The sequence below is a fragment of the Myotis lucifugus genome, unplaced genomic scaffold, assembly GCF_000147115.1.
Source record: "Myotis lucifugus unplaced genomic scaffold, Myoluc2.0 scaffold_201, whole genome shotgun sequence".
NCBI classification, from domain to species: Eukaryota; Metazoa; Chordata; class Mammalia; order Chiroptera; family Vespertilionidae; genus Myotis; species Myotis lucifugus.
In genome coordinates this window covers 58,302-82,205 of record NW_005871249.1, presented here as the reverse complement: position 1 = coordinate 82,205, position 23,904 = coordinate 58,302, and the positions used below count along the sequence as shown (strand labels likewise).

General features: G+C 44.7%; 1 protein-coding gene across 4 annotated transcripts in view; it reads right to left on the bottom strand.

Annotated features, from left to right (window-relative positions):
- Positions 1–23,904, bottom strand: part of MTUS1 (microtubule associated scaffold protein 1) — a 105,482-nt gene that overhangs the window by 51,435 nt on the left and 30,143 nt on the right. For all 4 annotated transcript variants that reach the window (XR_002831348.1, XR_002831349.1, XM_014463181.2 and 1 more), the window contains exons 2-3: positions 13,497–15,640; positions 9,493–9,688 (exon numbers count right to left, since the gene is read on the bottom strand). Coding sequence is in view for 2 of the 4 variants with exons in the window: in XM_014463181.2 (XP_014318667.2) it covers positions 9,493–9,688; positions 13,497–15,497 (2,197 nt within the window). In the remaining 2 variants the exon portion in view is untranslated. The remainder of the gene's footprint in view (positions 1–9,492; positions 9,689–13,496; positions 15,641–23,904) is intronic.

The following is a 23,904-nucleotide window of genomic DNA, read 5'->3' as shown; positions in this document are numbered from 1 at the left end:
GTGTATAGTCATCTCTGACTCTCTCTTTTGCTCTCACCCTCGAATTTCATCTTAGCAAATCTCCGTTGGCTTTACTTTCAACACACATATCTAGAATCTGACCACCCACCACCACCACAACCCTGGTCAAAGAAGCCACAATTTCCTACCATGATTATAGCAACACCTCCTCACTGATCCTGTCCTCACCCCAATTCAATGTCCTCTCGACGTAGTGAAAATGTAAGTAAATTTGGTTAAAATCCAAGTCCTTATGATTTTCAAGACTCTACCTGTTCTAGCTCTCCACTGCTTATCCACCCTCATCCCCTACCTCACTTTTCCTTCCTTCATTCCCTGCTGTTCCCAGTGCACATGAGTGAAACTCCACCTCAGGCTCTTTCCACTGAGACTGGTATCTTTTCACCCCGACACTCATATGGCTGGCTCCCTCGAGCCTTTACTCAAAAGCCACCTTTCCCTGGCCACACTAACCAACATTTCTCCCCCTTCCCTCCTCTCTTCTCCTACACACCCCAACACTGCACATTCCCTTTCTTGGTGTTAGTATTTTTCATCTCTCTTTAGAACTTTACACTATCAAACATCCTATAGACTTCATTGTGTGTACATGGTCTGTCACTCCTACCAGAATGTACCTTCAAGAAGGGCATGTTTTGATCTTATATTCACTTCTGTACCTCGGCACTCTGACCATAGGATCTGCATTTATTCAATAAATATTTGAGTACCTAGCATATTCCAATTAAAATAAGATACCAGTTTACACTTTTCCTAAAGAGGGAATATTTGACAAGAGTGTTAGAAATGTCAAAATTCTCCTGTAGGTGTTGGGAAATCCTCACATGCTCAGAGCAGGAGCACAGACTTGCATGCTACATCCAAAGGATGATTTGGCGACTTGTATCAAGAGCTTTAAAATGCTACCCCCTCTGATTCCACCAAAAGGAAGGTATTTACCTGACCTGCTTATCTACTTACTACAAAGTTCTTCCTGGTAGAGCTGTTGAATACACTAAAAAATACTGGAAACAACCCAATGTGTAAAGAAGTCTGAAGAAATAAATCATAGCATGTTCACAAGATGAAATATTATACAGCCATTTAAAATCATGTTACCAAGAACATATAAGAATTTAAGAACTGAGTAAAATAGGTACCATACCTTTTCAATGAAAAAGAAAATTCAATCAACTAATCAGGTGCCTACTGTCTATTAGATATGAGCACTCAAAAATACCAGGAACTGTTTATCCCCATTAAATATATGTAAGCATGTGTGCATGGGAATATGCAAAAAGAAAAGCATTGAATAGTCAGAGATTATGATGAGACCAAGGGTGATTTTTCTTCCTCCTACTAGTCACTTCAAGTACTACTAGTATACTTTTTAAATCGCCTACTGGAAAGAGGGCAGTGGAAACCTGATGAGCTATCCAAATTGACTAGCTAAATCCAAGATACAAGAGGGGTAGAATAAGATTCACCTTGCTTAGGACAATGCCCCATGCTCCCTTCTTGCCATGGACCAGCCTGAGCTCCACCTGGACCCCTTTCTTATTTATGTTGACCGCCACAACACCAATGCACTGGGTCCTAATTGCCCACCTGCCCTCCTCCCTATTTCCACGCATCTGTACTGACTTCCTCAAACTTTATTTTCTATACTCTGAACCTTAATGGCCCCTTCATTTCTAATCCCCAGTGCACCAGCCAAGTCCTAAAAAATACCCAAATCCATATGTACCCTTCTTATTTTTATTTCTGGGGTCTCAGTGGCAAAAATTAAACAGCAGAAAGCATCAACACTAAACCAAGACTGGTGCTTACATCTGTAAGGGTGTGCCTTTATTATGGTATAGAATTGCTTATATTATAACAAGAAAGAATTTAAGCAAACTTTGGTATTGGGAATCTACTCTCTTCTGAAATCCTATAGCTTTTTTTTTTTTTAGTATTATAGGGAAATATATAATGAGGGACAAACTTGTCATTTCCCCTATTTACTGATAATATCTTGAGGACAGGATCCATATCTTACCCGTCTCACGATTCCTCAGGGTCTGTAGTAAGACTTGCACAGTATACACTATCAAACTGTCGAGTGAATGAATTATCTTCAAGAACATAACATTTCAGTAACACCCCACATTTACATATTGCAAAATGTGACTTCAATATTCCACATTCCAGGGCAATACTATGGAAGTAGGGTACAAGAAACTGCACTCTGCATTGCCATCACCACTGGCCTAAATTCAAGAGTAAACTCAAAAGACAAAGTCACAATAGTTAGTACAAGTGAGTCACAACAAAAGCATAGCAAGTCTAAAGAGGGCCGTGATTTGACAGAGAAACAAGAGCATCCCATAAAGCCAGGTTCTCATGATGCCTTCAATTGCTGGCAGCATAGCATTCACGGCGACACTGTCAGGACCTGCCTCTGCAAGCGTGTTCACAAGAGTCTGCTGCTTCGGGTGGAGATTAAGCAAAAATAACTTCGTTAGTCACAGGCCTGGGAACATGGGTCCCGCAACGATGGGTGCAACACACCGAAGATTTAGAGGGGCTGCATCCCTTCTGGAGCCACCATACAAAGAAGATGAACACGGGTCTTCAGATGTTTGTTCATCACACATGTTTTTGCCCGGTAGGGAATGAGCTCACCGGGCACTCGCCCGGAGAATTCCTAACAAAAACAAGGAAGGCACGTGAGGAGCCTCCTGGCTCATTAGAAGCCCAGGTTCACGAGCCTTGAACAATGAGGTCATTGAGATTCCAAGTGGATCATCATCTTAAGTTTATTTCCTTTTAGAAGCATACAAAAGTAAGCAAATCCATAAAATTTGCACAAATTCACTTGAAAGAATCACCTAATCTCATAAAAGCGTGTTGCAAAACACGAGAAAGAAGAACCTGCCCAGCCCATTATCCACAGCTGCTACTCTGAATCTTCACTCTTAAAACCACTGCTTCATCTCCAGGTGGATCTACTAGTGTGTCTCCACACTGCTGCCTTCCCTTCTTCGCTTACCGGTGCACTGGACACATTCTGACCCTCCCATGGCCTGGCTATCAGTCATCCCAGCTCCTATCTTCATCAGCTCTTTCCCCAGAGGCTTCCTGACCCTCTACACCAGCGGTTCTCAACCTGTGGGTCACAGGGGTCGCCTAAGACCATCCTGCATATCAGATATTTACATTACGATTCATAACAGTAGCAACATTACAGTTATGAAGTAGCAACGAAAATAATTTTATGGTTGGGTCACAGCATGAGGAACTGTATTTAAAGGGCCAGAAGGTTGGGAACCACTGCACACAGTCTTACTGTCTTAAACCACCAACATGAACACAGCCTTTGAGGTGCTTCTCAGTCTTCAGTCTCTGCAATTTAACATGACTCAAACTAAACCATCCTTCTCCTGGTCACCTCTTCTTGCTACTCTATTAGGAAAAACCTATTTCACTTCATGGTCACAGGAACAAGAAAACTTACTATTATTCACCATTCATGGGCCCTCTTTCTCCAAAACATCTTCTAATATTTTCATCTGCTTTCGATTCCCAAATACTAGTATGATTCTTACAAGCTTGTGTCCAGACTATTAGAACCTCTCTGCCTTAACCTCCCTTGGGGCTCACCTATCATTTATCCCAACACACGGTTTCCTCAAGGCATGATGACTCCCCAGACACACCATACTCTTTCATGACTCTAATCTGTACCCCTGGGAATGCCAGCAACCTTTCATGCCTGGCCAACTCCTGCAGGAACATTCCAAGGGCAGTTTGAACGTCACGGCTCTTCTCCAGTCTTCCCTGAGGCTGAGTTACTGGGGTTCCCTTTACTGTGAACACACAGAACTTCATACAAGTCTCCACTCCGATCAAGCCCGTCAACATTTGTAAACATCTGTTGCGCTGAGCACTGGGAAATATAAAAATAACTAAGACCTGGACTCCATCCTCATGGATCTCACAGTTTTGTAGAGGGCAGACATGTAAGAAAATAATTACAGTAGAGAATGACAAATGCAAAGTACCACAGAGGCCAGGAGTTCAGCTGGGTTTTGAAGAATGAAGAGTCTGAATTCAAATGATTGGCTTACATATCTCTTTCACCTCACCCTCCAACTAGTGAGCTCATTAAAAGGGCATCAACCGTGTTTGTACCCTCAGAATCCAGTTGACTGTCCAGCACATAACAGACACCCAAAACGTTTCTTGCATGGAAAAATAAGACTACAGCGTGAACGTTAAGAGCATGGGTGCAGAAAAATAAGACCATGTGATGACATAGTAAGCACAGTTTGAGTCACTCCATAAAGCAATCTTCCCCAGAAGTACTTGCCAAGTGAGAAGAATTGTAAGAACGCTTGCAAAACCATCAAGAATTCCAGTGATGACGTCAGTAAGGAAGAGAACACGCCTGTCTGCCACGTGCCTACAGAGTGCTGCTTGTTAGGCCTCCTCCCCACTCCCCAGCCCCCACCTCACATGCTGGTCACAGCTCAGCTCAGCATCCGCAAGCACCACCCATACTGCCTCACCTCGACTTTGCACTCGCTGTTCCCTCCGCCGGCAAAGTCCTTCCATCTGACACCCAAGTGTGTCCCTCCTCCTCCTCCTTCGGGGGTTGGCTCCAATGTCACCTGCTAGTGAGGCCTTCCTTGATGACCCTATTTAAACATCTAACGCCCATCACTGCTGTCTTTCTCCTCATCACTTACCACCACCTTACACACTAAACATCGTGTTGGTTGGTGTTCTGACTCACCTTACTAGAATTCAAGCTCTGCAAGGGCAAGAATTTGCCTCCTTCCCAGCACCTCCATCGGCTCCCAGCACAGCAGGCTCGGCTGCTGCTTGTTAAAGGAATGAGGGTGTGGAAGGGCCCTCCCTCTGCACGTGCACAATAGAGGTGACGAGCAGAGACCTCAGGACAGACTGTCTGGTCTGTCTCTTTCCCCACCAATTACAACTGGGCACCGTGGGGCAAGTTACATAAGCTTTCGAAACCTCAACGCCTTCATTTGTAGAGAGGGGGTAATCATAGTATCCGTACCGCATGAGCGGTAAGAATTAAATAAAATGATGCATTTGGAAAGCTTAGCACAGGGCTTGGCACCTCATTAGCACTCAAAACACATCACCACGGTTATTTTTTATGGAAAGAAACCTTGAGATATATTCTTTAAGAAGTGTTTTAATTGCATACAAATATAGAAACATCTAGTGGCAACACATTAAAGTTAGCATTTAGAATAAGTATGAGGTGATCATGCCTGGTTTTTAATAATGAATTTATGTAAGCATGTGAATACATTTCTCGTAATTTTGCTTGTTCTCTGTCTCTCAAACTCTTGCCTAGAAAAGGCTAAAATGATATAAAATGAATGGAAACGATTTCAATTCCCTTTAACACTAAATACACAGAAATCAGTTTACATACAGAAAAGCAACTAAGAAGGAAACCACTGAGCATGAAAGAAGAGAAACCTACAGGACAGGCAAGTCACTACAGGTGGGATGTACTCCTGTCTGAGAGGAATTTATCCTATTAACCCACAAGAGACTGAATGAAAACAAAGGTATATTCTTTTGAAATGTTATTTCTCTTTCTCTAGAACAAAACTAAAGACCAGCTCTTTCCTGAGGCCTTTCTTTAGGCTCTGGCATAATAAGGCGGGTCCCTGAACATTCATTCTTCTTTTCCCCAGAGTCCTAGAGCACGCAGGGGCCTCTTCCACACCCCACCCAGCCCTGTGGCACTCTGTGCTTGTTGCATCCTCTGTGCTTGCTGCATCCGCATGCATCGGCCCTCCCGGGCAGGGTAAAGGACCCACAGGGAAGGGAGTGCATTCCATACAATTTCCCTCGTCCTGCCTGGCTCAGGCTGGTCCCTGGAAGGGGAGCTGCAGGTCTATCAGAAGGAACACACACATTTGTCATCTACAACCTGGTATCACCCCTGAAAGTGCTGGCAGATGTGTCTCTGAAAACGCCTGAATCGATCATGAAGTGCCTACTAAGTGGCATTAATGTGCAATAACCATGTAAAATCATTTACATCATGATAAACGGATTTAGATTTTAAGCCAAAGGCCTGAAAAGAGAAATGCCACAGGATCTAAACCATTCAGCTGGGCAGAAGAATTATAATTGACCGAAACTCGTGGCCATCCTAATGGTGTTTCTTTTTTGTTTTCTTAAAATATACTTTTATTGATTTCAGAGAGGAAGGGAGAGGGAAAGAGAGACAGAAACATCAATGAGAGAGAGAATCATTGATCAGCTGCCTCCTGCACACCCCACATTGGGGATCGAGCCTGTAACCGGGACATGTGCCCTGACCAGGAATCTAACTGTGACCTCCTGGTTCATAGGTCAATGCTCAACCACTGAGCCATGCCGGCCAGGCATAACAGAGTTTCTTAGGCTACACTGTGAGGGTTAAGAGTATGGATGCAGAGCCCATGGCCTGAGCTGAATCCCACCCCTGCCACTTTCTAGCTGCATAACTTGGACAAACTGTTTAACTTCTCTGTGATGGTTTCCTCATCTGTAAAATGGGGGTAAGCCTCACAAAACTGTGGTGAGGATTAAATGAATTTGTAGGTGAGATGATTAAGACAGAGCCTGAAACTTGGTAAGCATTTAAGAAGCGTGAGCTGCTATCATTGGCATTATAATTATTATTAAAAATAGTTTCCCCCACTACCTCATCCTATTTGAGTGGTTAAAACACACACATACCCCCAAAGAAGCAACGGGTACTTGCGATTCGCTTTGTTATAATCCCTTATAATCTGCTTTCGTATAAATGCCCTGGTTTTCCCCATGGTGCTTAATTCCAATTCTTTCTCATACTCACTTTACCGCTTCGAGAAAGTGGCTATTTGAACTCCAGGCCTGGTTTTCGGCTTCGTCCTCTGAAAGGAGTCATTGAAACCCCAGGTCAGCTGGAACATTCCTGCCGCTTACCTTTCAGGGCAGTAACTTTGTATGAGTACAGAGGATGTCCATTTGGTTTCGATTTTCTAATACACAAACACGTCATTGTACGGCGAATGGCAACATGCTCTCGGCGATCTGAGGGCACATTGTTTCTGCTCCTGGGTTCTGTTCTACTTTTCACTCTGCGGTGATTAAGTTTCCTGTCCCTACAGCAAACACCGCCCCATGTACTGTGAGCATCCAAACAAGCGAGCTGCTGTTAACTTTTTAAAAACATAACACAGCATAATCACGTCTTTCACTGCAAACCCATACAGCATCTGGTTAAATTTTTTTTTCCATTTATATATGGGAAACCACCAAGTAAAATATAATTTCGTGTTTAACTCAGGTTGAAAACTCTGAATGTAGAACTTAGTTATCATGCTTGTTTATACAGGTTAATAAAAGCTTAATAAAGTTCCCCGTCTTTTTATTAAAACCAAACAGACCTATTTTTCTCTCTTTACAGCATTGCCATTATACAGTATACAGTAAAGGGACTTAAAAATGATTCACTCCTTGATGGGACCAATCATCTACATAAAAGAGCCCATCTTGTAAAACACAGGGGTGGGCAAAAGTAGGTTAATAATAATAAATAATAATGCAAGAATAAACTCTGTTTTGCATACTCACAACTGTAAACCTATTTTTGCCCACCCCTGTATGTCCCGGATATTGGCCACATCTCTTAAAAGCATGTGCACTTCAGGTTTTCTGGGATTTGAGCATCGTGTGGTCCAGAAGTACCCACTACTCGGCCACACTGCCCCTAGAAAGATGACTACAAAAGTTGACAGGGCCTCACATTCTTAAACCCTCACACGTCACAGATACAAAGGCTGAAGGCCAGGGAGGGTAACGGACTTGCCCAGGCAGTTCTTGGTGCAAGAGTGATCCTGGAACCCAGGGCTCCTAACCACAGGCCAGGCTGCCATGGCGTGGCACCTCCAGGCCACCAACCCACAGGCGCTCCTGACATCCAAGCAGGAAGAGGTCTCCCCATCCTCCGGCAAACTCCATGAGCCTTGTCTGGCAGCAACAACAGTAAGAACCAAGGCTTTGATCTCACTGATGCCTGAACTCCCCATCCGTGGCAATATCCAAAATAAGGCTCATGCCCAGCCTGTGTGGCTCAGTGGTTGCACGGCGACCTATGAACCAGGAGGTCTCCGTTAGATTCTGGTCAGGGCACATGCTTGGGATGCAGGCTCCATCCCCAGTAGTGGGCGTGCAGGAGGCAGCTGACCAGTGATTCTCTCTCATCATTGATGTTTCTATCTCTCTCTCCCTCTCCCTTCCTCTCTGAAATCAATAAAAATATATTTTAAAAAACCAAAACAAAGAAACAAAAAACAAAATAAGGATTGGTGCTTCTCCAAATTTCTGTCACTTCTCTTCTGTTTTTCTCCCAAAGGATGAAGGCACTGCTAATTTTTCTTCCTCCACCCATACCTCTTCCTGACTCTGTGCCTCAGAACCTCAGCACCCTGGTGCCAGGCCTGCCTCTAAGTAAGTCATCCCTAAAACCCTCCTGCACGTTACAGGTTCTCACCCAGGCTGCTTCATAACAGGATTGGAAAATAGATACCAAGGAGTGGAGATGTCCAGAGATGCTCTGGGTTTTGGCTGGTTTGTTAGTTTCTGTAAAGTGTTCTCACATGTGTGAACACACAATGCTAGAGGCACTTTTTTTTAGACCATTCAATTATAGTCGCTCTTTTTATAAGAAAACCTCTAAATCTCTCTGACATGCCTTTCATTTGCTCAAGGTCCTACGTGTTACAATAGGGGTGTTCCCTGCAGGGTATTTTCCATGGCTTTCTGTTTCCATCCCTACGACAGAGGCAACTCCTGGTCTGATTTGTAAGAGTAGCCTTCCATTCAGAGAAATCTGTGCATCTGCCAAATTTAGTAAGACACTTCACAGCTAGCTACTCTTGAAGCTCTCAAATTTCATAAACCGAATATGATTTTAAGACTACTTCTTCTAAAATACAAACCAACAGAAATAAAAGTTCCTATTAGAAAAGCTTAACTTTTTAGTTGCTCTTATGTCCCTGAAAATTTCTAAAACATCTTACAGTAAAAATCTTTTTAAAGGCTAATCTTTTCACATGTGGTGAGGGTACACCGTAAGTTTAGCGTATAACACTTAAGTGTTATTAAGCACGTAACCATTTTTCAAAAATTTTTTAATGATTCATCTATAACGGGTAGCTGGCTATATATCTCTATACGCATGCTTCTGAATGGCTTGTGAGTGAGTTTCGTACACATAGATCTCTCCCCACTGAGCCTGTACATGGCTATGTCTCTGACTTCTCCTACCTTCCCTGGCACGATGCTAGTCCACAAAGGTAAAGGCTTCATGACAGAACGCATTTGTTCTAAAACCAAAACCTGCCCTTCCGCTTTCCGACACGCCTAACTTTCCATGGGAATAATTCATACACTGCTAGAAGGCACGCTGCAGTACGGTATGCTCACCAGAACCGGCCGCACGCCTGATCCTCTGGTAAGATAAGGTCCGGTCAGCACTGAGCGTTCTGCTGTTGCTGGTGCACCTCAAGCAGGAAGCAGAAGGGCCCACTTTGGCTTTCGGACCAGGTGTTATCCGCAGACTGGAAGCGTCGGGCTTGGGTGTATTCCTCCCTGCGGGGGTGGCAGTTTTTGAAGCAGAACCCTGCGAAGAAAATAATTAAAATGGGAGTTCAGATCACACCGTCCCCACGCTACTCCCCGTGGTGTTAGCTACGTGAACGAAACAATTAGTTTCTGTGGCGCTGTCTTTTTAAAATTTTTTTTAAATTTATTGGGAGGATATTGGTTAATCAAATTGAGTTTTTAGGCTGCAGATTTCAGACTCAAGACGACAACATCAACTCTTCTCTCCATTTCCATCCTCTCAACCTTCTCTACATGTTTCAGACTTGTCAGCCCCCACCATCATGTGGCATAAGCCAGTTCCTTAAAATCAGCATTATATATCTTTCTATACATATATATACACACACATATACATGCATCTTTATATATTCATACACACATGTCTAGCTATACACATATAGATATTGCTATAGACTGAATGTTTGCAGCCCCCCCCCCCAAAAAAAGTCATAAGTTGAATTCATAAATCTGCAATGTGAGAGTATTTGGACATGGGGCCTTTGAAAGTTGATTAAGTCTTGAAGGTAGAACCCTTATGAACGGGATTCATGCCCAAAAGAGACCCCTAAGCGCTCTCTTGCCACCTCCTGCAACGTGAGGCTATAGGAGAAGAAGCAGGTTCTCACTAGACACCGAATCTGCTGGTGCCTTCGTCTATGCCATCCCAGCCTCCAGAATGGTGAGAAATAAATGTTGGTCATCCATCTTTTTAAAAAGAACAATTTGGTTAAGCAGAGATGCCAGATGAATATTTAATTTTCATTTTTCCCATGAAGAAATTAAAGCTCTTCATAGTCTACTCTTAAAATCATCATTATCTGCCTTCTGTCCCCATCAGCAAAACTGTTCCCAAGATGACCAATGACCTTGTAGGCCTTCTCTGTGGCATCTGATGACGATGAGTCCAACTTTCCTAAATTTCTCGACACGGTTCTTCCTGGTTTTCTTTCCACCTGTCTGGTTATTCCTTGTCTGGATTCTGTTCTTCTAAGCCTTTCAAGGCTAGCCAACATGAGGGCCCTAAGTTGGTCCTGTTCTCTTCTCTCACCATGTACTCTCCCTAGATGATTGTGTGCACTGTTTCAACCTCCTATACATTGTCATGTCCAGAGTCCGCATGTCCAAGCGAGCAGTCTTTCTGGAGTTTCCCAGAGATCTAGCTTCTATCTGCACCTGCCCACTTGGCATCCTTCAGGCACCGCTACCCAACAATGTGGACAATGATCATGTGGTTGTGGTTTACTGATCTGCATGTAGTCCTTACAGGATGAAAACTACCATTTTAAGTTTGAAATGCATGCATGCATCAACCCATTTAATCCTCATAACCCTACAAAGCTTTCATCACATTCTATTTTACAAAGGAAGAACAGAAAGCAGTTTCTAAAAGTAAACTCACTTCACCCATCCATCTCAGAACATCCCTCTTCCCATAGGCACCACAACATTCCCAGACACCCAACTTAAACAATAAAAGCTTCTTGTAGGTGCTTCTTTCTTAAACCCCTCTCCATGGCATCCTCTTCCTTCTCCAATGACCTTGTAGGCCTTCTCTATGGCACCCACCTCGGGGCAGGCCTACATCATTCCTTGGCAGGATTACTGAAAACACATCCTCAGGATCTTTCTGGTCTCACCAGCCCCCAATTCATCTTGCAATCCACCGCGAAGGCAGTCTCTCTAGAGTCCAAATTAGGTTCAGAGCGGCTTCCCTCTGTCTTCCAGGTACAGTCAGCCTCCAAACAAGGCAGGCCCCTACCGTCTTCTCCAGGTTACTGCTTATGGCTCTGTACTCCTGGCTCCCATCACACTGCCTGGAGTCCCCTGAATGGGGATACCCTGTTTCTTCATCTTTGTGCATGCTATTCCCTACACCCAGAGTGCCCTTCCAATGCATGCTTGCCCTTTAAGTTCCAGCTGGCGACTAACATAGTATCCCCCCAAGAAGCCTTCCATGACTACTCTCCCCCTCACCACCACCCCATTCTGACCCCTGCGGCACAGCAGCCCATATATACTTAATACCCTCAGTACTTAATACCCTTTTGGTTTATCTTCTAAAATTACCCACTGCAGCCCTAGCTGGCTTGGGTATTACCAGTGGACACAGCATCAGCCTGTGGACCCAAGGGTCCTGGGTTCGATTCTGGTCAAGGGCACGTACCTCAGTTGCAGGCTCCTCCCCGGCCTGGGCCCTGGTCGGGGTGCGTGCAGGAGGCAACCAATCGATGTGCTTCTCTCACACAGATATTTCTCTCTCTTCCACTCACTCTAAAAATCAATGGAAAAATATCCCCGGGTGAGGATTAAAAATAAATAATAAAGAAGTAAAAATTACCCACTGTACTAAACACTATGCGATTGGCCAGGGGCTGTGTCTTTCTTTTCTTTTCTTTTTTTTTTGTTTTTTTGTTTTGTTTTGTTTTGTTTTTTTTGTTGTTTTTTTTTGTTTGTTTGTTTTTTGTTTGTTTTTTCATTAACAATATTTTATTATCTTTATTTTACAAATAAGGCAAAGAAGTGTAATTATATAAGAAATTATATAGTCAGAAATTGATAAAGCCACACATAATAAACAAGGGGCATGATATAGAAGAAAAGATGTGTTCTACAGGGTTAAAAACTCAATTTGAATCTACCTCCACCAATTACTGGCTATGCATGTATCTCAATTACATTTAAGTAAGCTGCCTTGTTTCTCCCTTTGCAAAATGGGTTATATAATACCTACATTATCAAGGAGTTATTATAATTTTTTATATATATTTTTTTTATTGCTTAAATTATTATAAAGAGTATTACATATGTCTCCTTTTTTTTCCCCCTGCCCTTGACAATCCCCTCACCATCCCATGTAGCATGCAGCAGGTACCCCACAAATGTTCCCGTTCTAAATATAGGAGATGAGCGCCTAGGCCTTCCTCCAAGAGCAAATTCCCACAACATAAGCTGTCACCTGTATCCTCTCTTTCTATCAGGAAAAACGGAGCCTCGTGGAGACTAAGTAACCGCCTAAGGTCCCTCTGCCAGTGAATGATGGAGCTACAACTTGAAACCATGTCTAACTCCGGAATCCTTGAACTGCATGTGAATTCTTTTTTGTTGTTGTTTAAAATGGCACTATGAAGTCCTCTCCCCTCCCCCCAAATATCTGAGAGTTGCTATAGGAAAAACACAGTTTTTTACTATAAGAAGAAAATGGGTTTATTTAATGTACCAGAAATCAAGTATGTTCGGGCTGCAAGAGACCTCAGTCATCACCTTGTGGGGGAGGGGGTTCTCAAAAGATGACTGGCCCCAAGTCACATGAGCGATCAGAGGCAGGATCCAGAGTCCTCCTGCTCACCGGAGAGGACCCCACTCCCCGGAGCTGCTTCCTCACCAAGAGACCAGGTACTATTTCTATGTTGATACTGTGCCAGCATCCCCAGCCCTTCCTAAACTGTGGTCCAGTACATTTTAAAGTTCATAAAAAAGCCTTTTTTCCCTATAGATAGAAAACAATCAGATGTGTCACTTCAAATAACGAATTACACTAAAATAGTAAAGTAGCCGGTTCTTCTAGCTTACTGTATACCCAAAGGAACATTAATACTCAATTCAAAATACCAAGCTTCAGGAATTTCTTTTCCCCAACGTGCAGGTTTCCAATTAACCCTCGAAAATGTGCCGACAAGAGAAAGGATGACTGGATAGCGTATTAACAACTGAAAGCAAATGTACACCTAGCTCTGCAATGTGATTGACAATTAGTGGGTAACCAGCTGCTAATACAGCCCGAGTCTCCCCCACCACTCCCTGAAGCAGGCAAAAATCTTACTTACCAAAAACAGAGACCCATACTCAAAGGTCTCATTCAAAATGTCCTTCTTTAGGTCTTGTTTTTCCAGAAGGGCCCCATTTTCCTGTTCGCCCTTCTCTTCAGGGCTAGTCCTCTGGATGTTGGACACATACGTCATTTCCAAGCACTCCGGGCTTTCCATGGTCACCGAGAACAGGCCCCTGCACTTCTGGAGAAACGAAGCCACGGACCCAGGCTCACAAGCCGAATTAGAAGAACTGGCTTTGTCAACATCTTCCCGATTCGATTTCAGGGCAGGTGTTGTTCTTGCAACCTTGTGGGAAGCATTTTTAGAATGAGTTGCAACACGCTCAGCCTGGCTCGTGATGAGTTTATTCAACTGCTGCTTCTGGGTCTTGTTAATTGGGGTTTCTGTTTTCGTGTCTGCGTTCAAGTCGGATCTCCGTGTTTTGCTCAGCACTGTCAACTGTCTCGAGGAAGACACCGACGAGGGGGATGAGGAGGCACTGGTCAGCTGGGGTCTGGGTGTGACCTTTGACAAAGCAGGGTCGTGGGACTGCAATGCAGGCCTCGACATCACTTTTGCTTTGACATTCTTGAAGTTCGGTCTTGGGTAACTTATGATTTTGTTCTTTCTGACTTTGCTGCCGATCGGGGTATTTGCTTTGGTGGTTGGCTTTCCTAGGTTCGGTTTAGAAAGTTCTCGGTGACTCTTCTCCAGGTTACTACATTTCTCCGTCGCCTCGACGGGGGAAACAAAAAAGGTTGCATTCAGGGGGTTGGGGATTGGCGTGGACATGCAAATGGTGTCATTTGCGCTAATGACCATATCGTTTTCATCCCAAGTCAGTTCAAGTGAATGTCCAGGGGGGCTACCTGGGGCCAGTTCTATGGTATGATTTTGGATTTCCAGGTCCTCTTCATGGGGGGCAATCTGTGTGTGTTCGGCCCCGGTGACTTTGGGTTCCGGGCACAGCACTGGGGCTGTGCTGTTATCAAAAGCTGGCACCAGGCAAGGGCATTCGTCATCGATAAGACAACCAGACACTGTTTCTCCTAGATTTTGGCCCATTTCCTTTGGCCCATATGAGCTCGCTGAATGTGTCTCACTATGTGGTTCATCGTTAGATAAACAAAAGAACTCCTTTACTGCAGACCCGCTGGGAACATCCATGCCATCAGAAACTGGTGTCAGAGTGTGTATCTCTTTTTCTCCAACTAGTCTTTGCTGTGGCCCATCTGTGTACTCACTGGTGACATTTCCTGAAGAATACGGACAGGCATTTCCAGCATCGGGAACAAAAGCCTCAGTTTGCATCAGCACCTCAGAAAACGCTGTGTACGTTGTGCCCTGGGCCTCTGAGGCTGTGGCCACAGGGCTTTTAAAGACGCTTCTATCATAACTCGTCCCTGTCACGTGTGTCTTATCAGAATGGGAAGATGGGCGAACAGAACAGGATAGAGATGTATTTCCACTTCTCATGCCAGTTGGTTGCAGGCTCCCAGAGGCGTGCAAAGACTGGCTCTTTCCCACGGCGTAGTGTTTTGCAAAGGCGCAGGCAGCGTTATCCACGCTCATGTCAAAGGTCTGGTTTAGCTGCAAGGCATCTGGGCAGTCTGCACAGCTCCAATCGCCCTCCTGGGGTTCCCACGCAAAAGGCGGAGATGTCTCCTCACTCTGGCCCTGAGGGGACCGTAGGGAATGACAGCAGCTACGCGGGTACCTGGGCTCCCCTGTGACTACAGCGTGTGCGGGGCCAGAGAAATCACTTGGAGCCTTTTGGTGATCAAGTTCTTCGACACACTGGGGGGTTAAGGCCATGTTTTCACCACCGTCCGCAGCAGCGTTGGCTTCGTAATCCACCACCATGTCGTCTGGGTTGGCAGAATGCCAACAGCCTGCCGAACAGCTCTGCGGAGGTGGGGGTTTGGGGCGGTATGCATAAGTGTTTCCATTTTTGTCGCTGACAAATAAGGGCTGCAGGTCGTCTTCTGGCTTGTCTCCTGAACTAAATTCATTCATCCTGAAGATGAACTCAAAACCTCTGCCACCTTAGTTCTTTTTTAAATCCTTTCCAATGAGAGGGAAGGAAAAATTGTCCATCTTCGATGTTCTTCTCCGCACAGTTGAGAGTTCCTTAGTCTGAGATGTTCTGAAGCTGTTCCCTGGAAGAAATAAAATATTTAACTCACGGAAATGTTAGAAAAATGAACAAGTCACCACTTGACTCATTCCAGTCACTTTGTTTTTTTTACGTTTAGGACCTATGATTACAGATGCGGGTCATTCAGGTATCATTAGCTAAAGTATCACCCCTTTTTCATCTGAGGGCATGGGGCCCATGGAAGGCAGACACTGCCACTGTTCCCCCAGAGACTGACTTCACATTTTCGATGCCTCCTCTCGACTCTCGGTGAATCTTATTCGTCATAAGAGAGAAGAAACAGGAATCTGATAACAGTTTCCTTCTTGTTGGTTGAAAGAGTGAGCATTGGTCCTAATTTGTCTAAGACAGTCCCAGCTTATGCCTGTGGTCCCAGCATAATTAGTAACGATGCCCTTTTCGCTTTTCAGAGGGTCCCTGTGTTTCCCTGGAGGGTGATCGCCAGGCAGACCTGGCAGGCACTGCCAAGGAGCGGAAGATGAGTGACGATCTGCAAGCATGTCAAACTCGCAACAGTTTGACATGCTCGATAGGGAGTTGGCACTATCTTTTCCCTGTTTTCATTCTCTACCTCAAACTCATCCCATTTCAGAGTTGAAAAAAAGTTGATTTTTTAAAAATTTTTTAAAAATTGATTTCAGAAAGAGGAAGGGAGAGAGAGAATTAGAAACATCAATCATGAGAGGGAATCATTGATCAGCCGCCTCCTGCACACTCCCTACTAGAGATGGAGCTCGCAACCCGAGCATGTGCCCTGACCAGGAATTGAACCTGTGACCGTCTGGTGCATGGGACAACGCTCACCCACTGAGCCACACCAGCCAGGCAAAAATTGTTGACTCTTAATAGTTAAATAGGTACTCTACTGGAAGTTCCTAAAAATGTAAAATAGAGTTACTGCATGACACACCAACTCTACTCTCAAGTATCTAGTAAAGAGAAATGAAAACAAATGTCCACACAGAAACTTATACAGGAATGAGCATGATTCTGAATAGAAGTATCCTATCCTATATAATAAAAGGCTAATATGCAAATCGACTGAATGGCTGAATGACTGGTCGCTATGATCCTCACCCACCACCAGGGGGAGCACCGCTCAGTCAGAAGCCAGGCTCACGGCTGGCAAGAGCAGCGGTGGTGGCAAGAGCCTCTCCCGCCTCTGCAGCAGCGCTAAGGATGTCCAACTGCCAGCTTAGGTTCATTCCCAGTCGTCAGTCAGACATCCCCTGAGGGCTCCCTGACTGCATGAGGGCACAGGCCAGGCTGAGGGACACCCCCCGCCCAGTGCACAAATTTCATGCACCAGGCCTCTCATTATTCATAATAGCCAAAAAGTAAAAGCAACCCAAATGTCCCTTACCTGGTAAACAGATAACAACATGCTGTAAACCTTACAACTGATATATTCTTCAGCAACAGAAAGGGATAGAATATGGATTCATACAACATGGATGCAATGCTACAACTTAAAACATTATACTTAATGAAAGAAGCTAATCACAAAAGACTACATATTATGTACCATTTACATGAAGTGCCCAGAATAGACAAGTCTGTAGACACAGAAAGTGGTTAGTGGTTCTCTAGGGCTATTTTGTGTGTTAGTTTATTTTGTTCATTAGATCCCACATCTCAGTGAAATCATTTGGTACGTACTTGTCTCAGGCACTACATTTAAGAGGGATGAGGAGCAGTGCCCCACTGAGCCACACTGAAGCCTGGAACAAGGAGAAAAGTTGGTAATACTGACCCTGCCTTTATTTTAAACTTTTGGTTTTCATTCATCATGGATTTCTTGCACTAATAGCGATTTTTAAAGATAATTTGCTAAAAATTACTTATCTTGATCACTGAGGTTTTGGGGGGGAACCTTAAATTCATAACTTGAGGCAAGTGCCTCACTCTCCTACCCTAGTCCCAGCCCTGCCCACAGAGGGCACAAGCTCCCCGCTGCCCCCCAGGAGCAGGCCCTGTCCCCACAGGGGAAGGGGGAGGGGTGGTGGCCTGACGGTGCCCTGTTCTGCACTACAGTGACACGGGGGGTCAGTAAGTCTCTGTCCCTCAAACTAGCTCTCGTCTAAAATTCACCCATCATTATAGATGAAGTCCTGTCATCATAACTCATCTATAAGTTCATCTATGACAACCTGCCCACCTTGCTCTTTTTCTTATTTCTCAAATGGTTCATAACCAGCGAGAGGAAGAAGGTAGGAATGATATTCAAAAGAGTGAACGAGCAATCCTGACCGTGTCCTGGCCGCGGCCCTGGAGCAGGCCTGGGAGGCCAGTCCCTGGGGAGCCAGGCACGTCCCCTTCGGTTCCTGGATGCTGGAGAGGCCCAAGGACTCACCCAGAAAAGGCTGCGGTGGCTGATGAACCCAAAGAAGCACACAGGGCTTTGGGCAACAGCCATTCACCTACCACTGCAGGAGGCCATCTGTACTTTAACAATCAGCCACTCGGAATAGCAGTCTTGAAAGGGGGATATTATTGATTGAGCCCTCTCCAAACTGTAAATATGTTACCTAGGCAACGAGCCATGAGACATAAACAAGGAGTCAAGTTTATGGGAGCAAACCACACGTGGGGTAACTGGGGCTTCTGTCCCGGGGGCAAGGTGGATGGCACTTCGGTTCAGGGTACGAGCCAAATGTTTTCTTCACATTGGTGGTTTGCAGCCTAAATCCTGCAATCCAGCTCACTTTTCCAGCTGGGATGTTGGTGTTAAAATAGCACAGACTGGGCAAGAGACTTTAGGCCTAAAACCATTCATTCTTTTAACCTGAGTGGAAAACTGCTTTGTCCACAGGTTAAGTGTTTCCACAGGAGGAGGACTGCCCAGGTAACTTCAAGGAAACCAGGCCTGGGCTGCACGCCTGAAACACAGCCATCTGGGCCGTGGCACTGGACCGGCCTTGAGCAGGCAGCCTCCAGGTGCAGGCCACACAGCTAGACCTTGAACGACCCTGGCGGTTGTACCCAGGCACCAGCAAGGCCGCAGAGAAGGGCAGCAGGTGCCAGTGAGCACAGCTGCAGCCTCAGGGAACAGAGTGGACTCGGGCCCTTTGCTCAATGGTGAGCAACATAATATTTACTGCTTTAAAGTGGCCGCGCAGAAGGCTTCTGTGTGTCCTGTAGAAAACTAGAGTATTTCCAGCTCTAAACTGTTAATAATAGGTCCGGTGGGCAATGCTGCACGGGATACCCCCAATTCCATCACGCATTAGAAGACAAGGAGGAATGATGGGTGGGGTAGGCTGGAACCCATGTGGTTTTTCCAGTCTCAAGAGTCAACCCCCCTCACACACATGTGCGCGCGCACACGCACACACACATGCACACTCTCTCCCTCTATGGTTTCCAATTAGGGTTTGATTGGATAATTAAATATTAGGGATAAATCTTCCCCAGGAGGCAGGTTTCTTAGACTTAAGTAATTGCAGAGTGAGAGGCAGGAGCAGCAGCTGTAGGTGCACACCCCTGAAAATGCCAGAGAGAGAGAGAGAGAGAGAGAGAGAGAGAGAGAGAGAGCCAAAGGTGTGTCCTAGGCAGGGGCCCACCTGGTGCAGCAGGACAGTCTTCAGAAACACTAAACACTGTTCCAGGAACTGGGTTCTAAGAATGTAACTTTCCCTGCATTAGGATTTCAGGATTAAGAGACTGGCTTGTTTTCAAACTGCGGTGGCTGCAGGGAGGGAGGAAGAGGCAGTTCTGTGATCATCTGTGGCCTCTGCACACACTGGGTGCTGAAGTAGCACGGCTGAACTAAGAATTGGCAGTAGCTCCAGCCTTCTCCCCGACCCCCTTTATCGGGGGAGGGGGAAAGTATGTTCCAAGACCCAGGGATGCTGAAACCATGAATAGTACCGAATCCTGTACATATTATGCATTTTCCTATACATACATATATACATAACCATTTAGGCACAGTAAGAGGTTAGCGACAATAACTAGTAAAACAGAACGATTATAACTATACACTGTAATAAGAGTTATGTGAATGTGGTCTCTCTCCGACGACTGAAATGTCTACAGCGTGGAGACACTGGACAAAGGCATGACTCAGTCTCGGGTGGACAGGGCGGGATGGCGCAATATTTCATCATGCTACTCAGAACACCATAAAATTTTAAAGTCGTGAATTGTTGTTGTTTTTTCTGGAATTTTCTAATATAATATTTTCAGACTGTGGTTAAGCACAGGTAACAGACCACGGAAACCAAAACTTCAAATGAAGAGGGACTACCCTACAACTGCATTCGTAGAAAATGAGTGCATTCTTCAAGTCCCTTTATGGATTGGCAGTCTGGAATCCAGGACACGGTTTCCATTATTGAAAAAACAAAACAACACATAAACAATTGTTAGGTTCTCAGACAGCCAACCGATGACATATGAACCCGTAATAGAGCCCAACTGTTGCCCAATAATACTGCTATTTCCCCCAGAATTATGCCAAATACAGCCAGCGTCACACACGGGGCCCTAGATGTCAGAAACACATGTCCTCCGCCATAGGCACAGCCTCTACATAAGTAAATCTCTCTCTTCTCTCTAATGGGCAGAGTGCAGACAGTAATTACTCTTCACCCGACCACGCAAAGAGAGTGATGTCTTGCTCTCTGTTTCCCAGATGGCGAGAGTGTCTGCATCCTCACTCCGCCGGCCCACACCTGCAGCCCAGTTGTGCGCGCAGTGGCAAGAGAAATCACATTCCCTCCAGATTTCTGCTCCCTACTTGCAGAGACAGAAGTTAAAATAGTCCTTCATTTCAAGAATGAGCAGCAGTGGAGAAAATTATTTGAGGTGAAGATCTTGGTATAAATACAAAAATATCTTTACCTGGGGAGAAGCCTACATAGGTAGCAACTAACAGTTCAAATGCTCAGCAGAACTGGAAACAATGGAAAAGAGGTTTGCCTCTTATTACTAATCTCATGTGAGTCTGGAATCTTAAACTCTACAGAGGTAAAGATGCTGGGGCATAGCATGAGCACTTGCTAGACCCCTCAGGATAGGGTCAGTTTTGCTGCAATAATGAACAGCCCCAAGCCCTGGCTGGGGTGGCTCGATTGGTAAGAGCACCATCCAGGGCCCCGAAGGGCCACGGGTTCCATTCCTGGTCAGGACACATATCTAGGTGTGGGTTCCGTCCCTGGTCAGGGCGTGTATGGGAAGCAACCAATCCATGTTTTTCTCTCACACGAGTGTTTCCCTCTCTCCCTCTCCCTTCCTCTCTCTCTGGATCAGTGAAAAGTATATCCTCAGTGAGAATTAAAAAATAAAATAAACACCTCCACGGGTGTTGGCAGGGAACTCGGCTCATATTCCTGGTCAACCAGGGACCCAGGTTGACTGAGGCTTCATCGCAACAAAAATGTCCAGTCAGCAGACATTAGGACAGGACCACAGCAAAGCTTCTACTCCAGCGGTTCTCAACCTGTGGGTCGCAAACAATGAAAATACATCCTGCATATCAGATATTTACATTACGATTCATAACAGTAGCAAAATCACAGTTATGAAGTAGCAACGAAAATAATTTTATGGTTGGGGGTCACCACAACATGAGGAACTGTATTAAAGGGTCGCGGCATTAGGAAGGTTGAGAACCACTACTCACTCTTAGCATTCCTGCCTAAAAGTGACACACGTCTTCTGCTCACATTTCAGCAAGGCAGGCTACCGTTTACCCAAAAGTGAGAGAACCTGAAATATCTGTGCAAAGCATGAAGGTAGTCAGGGGAGAGTTTATTTCCATCATGCATTAATTATACCAACACTCAGTATAGAGTGCATTGCATCAAATTATGCACCTTCACTGAAATTGGCATGCCTGACACTATAGCTCCTCTGTCCAAATTATATCATTTCAGTCGATATCATTTATCAGTGAGTCCCAGCTTTCAGGAAAGAAAAAAGGAAAAAAAGGTGAGGCATAGTGAAGGCTTCTGTCTGTCACCACTATCTCATTGTTCTCCAAACCTAAGGTGCTTTTAATGACCAGTAACTGTGCCAGAGACTCGCTGGTCACCAAACTCATTTCCTTTTTCTTTCTTTCTTTCTTTTTTTCTTTTTTAAATAAAACTGAAAGCACATTCTATTAACAAAAACAAATCAGTATCAGTGCAATTTTCAGAACAAGATCAGAAACTTGGCAGCTAATAGATCATTGAACGTCCGCAGAGTGCCACATGCAGTACGCCCAGTGCACAAATAGCACCCTTGATGAGACACTGAAGAAATGGGAAACTGTTTCCCTCCCCCATCCGAAGAGCCACAGACAAGTCCCCTTCCTCCAGATCTCTTACTGTTCCCCCTCCATAATAAACGAAAATGACCTGCCCGCTGAGTCTCACTGTGATACTTTAGAATAGCCATATTATAACAGCCAACAGCGGCCTAAACATGACTGTTCTGCACAATAGGCTATTCTAGTGACCGCTGTGCCCTACATCTGGATGGCAAGCAGCCCATATGGCAGCAGAAAGGCAGAGGGCCAGTAAGGATGTCTCCAGGAAAAACACAAGAACTGACAAACACTGAAAAGCTTTAACCAACTGAGAAATTGAACGGAGGGAAACTGAGAGTGCTTTTGGAGAATCGGAGCTGTTTCTGCCAGATATTCAAAGAAAACAAAGTGAAAGGGTGGGGGAGAGTAGGGGTGTAGTTGTACAAGAAAGGAAACAGCATCCTAGTACACTCGGGCACAGAGACAGTATCCACATACCCATATTTTGTTTAAAATATGGAGTAAATAAAAGAAATAATGGAGAGAGGAAATGGGGTTGCCTCGGAGAATAGACAGTGGGCTGTTCTGTTATATAATCCTTTTACTGTATTAGCCATTACTTGTCTTCTTAAACTCTGAGCACATGATAAGAATTAAAGAATTATGTAAAAGGATTATTTTGAATCTTTATCATCTACCCAGTTTGCTCCTTCAATATGAATCCCCCTAGTTCCTTTTGAAATTCTCAACAGCTTAGCTTCTCTGAGCTTTAGGAAAAACTCAGAGTGAAACTACAGACTCCACAAACCAACTGGCAGACTTGAGCTGCCAGTGGCCTTTTTCTGAACCTGAGACGAGTGAATTATTCAGTGGCTGCTCTCACTATGCATCCTGATTGGCTACTGGAACCTGCTCATTTTAAGCCAGTATTCATGCCTCCACATTTTTCTGCTATTACCTCTAGCCACTTTCGGGGATACCTATGGACCATCAAGGTCAATTGTCAAATTCTGCTCTAATTATATGTCAAAGCTAAGAGGCTGTCTTGTAAAACACAATCTAATATCAGAAACATTATAATATGAAAATACGTGTGTTTTAGAAATTATGAAATATAGCAATTTATTAAAACAGAGCTCAACACTTCAAAGTCATGGACTCTCAGAGTTAGAAGTAGCCTTAAAAATAATCAATGGAATCTTAACACTAATCTGACACTCAAATCTTCTTAGACTATAATTAGTCAAATGTCTGCCCAACCCAGAGAAAGTAGCATGGTTCTAGGCAATTTCTACTTCCCTTGTCTAGACATTCCCTGTCCAAAGTCATAAAGCATACTACAGTATTGGGAATTCCAAGTCCAGCCACAGGAGACAGAAAACCTCAGATGAGTAGCAAAAAACAAGACAAAGGTTTAGTTCTGTCTCATGGGAAAGGTTGTCCAGGATTAAGGAACCAGGTGTCAGGGACCCAGGCTCCACCTTTCTCATTCCTCTGCTCTGCATGATCTCAACCTATGGCCCAAAATAGATCTGTCTGTGTTTCATTTAAGGGGTAGAAGGGTGAGGAGGCAACAAGTGTGGAAGCTACCTCCACATAACACCACACGCCAATGGCTACAGCTCAATCACATGGCCATACCTCCCTACACAGCATGCTGGGAAATGGAAACCAATACAGGCTCCTGTACCCAGCTAAAATCTCTATAACCATACAGAAGCGGACAATAGAGCCTGAGGGACAAGTAGCCATCTCTGCCACACTTACCTCAGGCCAATACCCTACGCTACAGGGCATTGCTCTTCACTAATAAGAGTCTAGGTTTGTACTTAGACCTCCATGGTTATCTATTACATTTCAATGGAGATTTTTCTAGAAATCCGCTTTAAACTCAAATTCACTCTGAAGGTACCTTGCTAGACTCAGGGGAAAATATCTTTAAGAGAGAAGGTCCTTTTACAGTTTTCACACAGATGTCACAGTTATGGCAACTCAGTGGGCCTGTAGGCCCTCAAGAGGGATCTGGATCC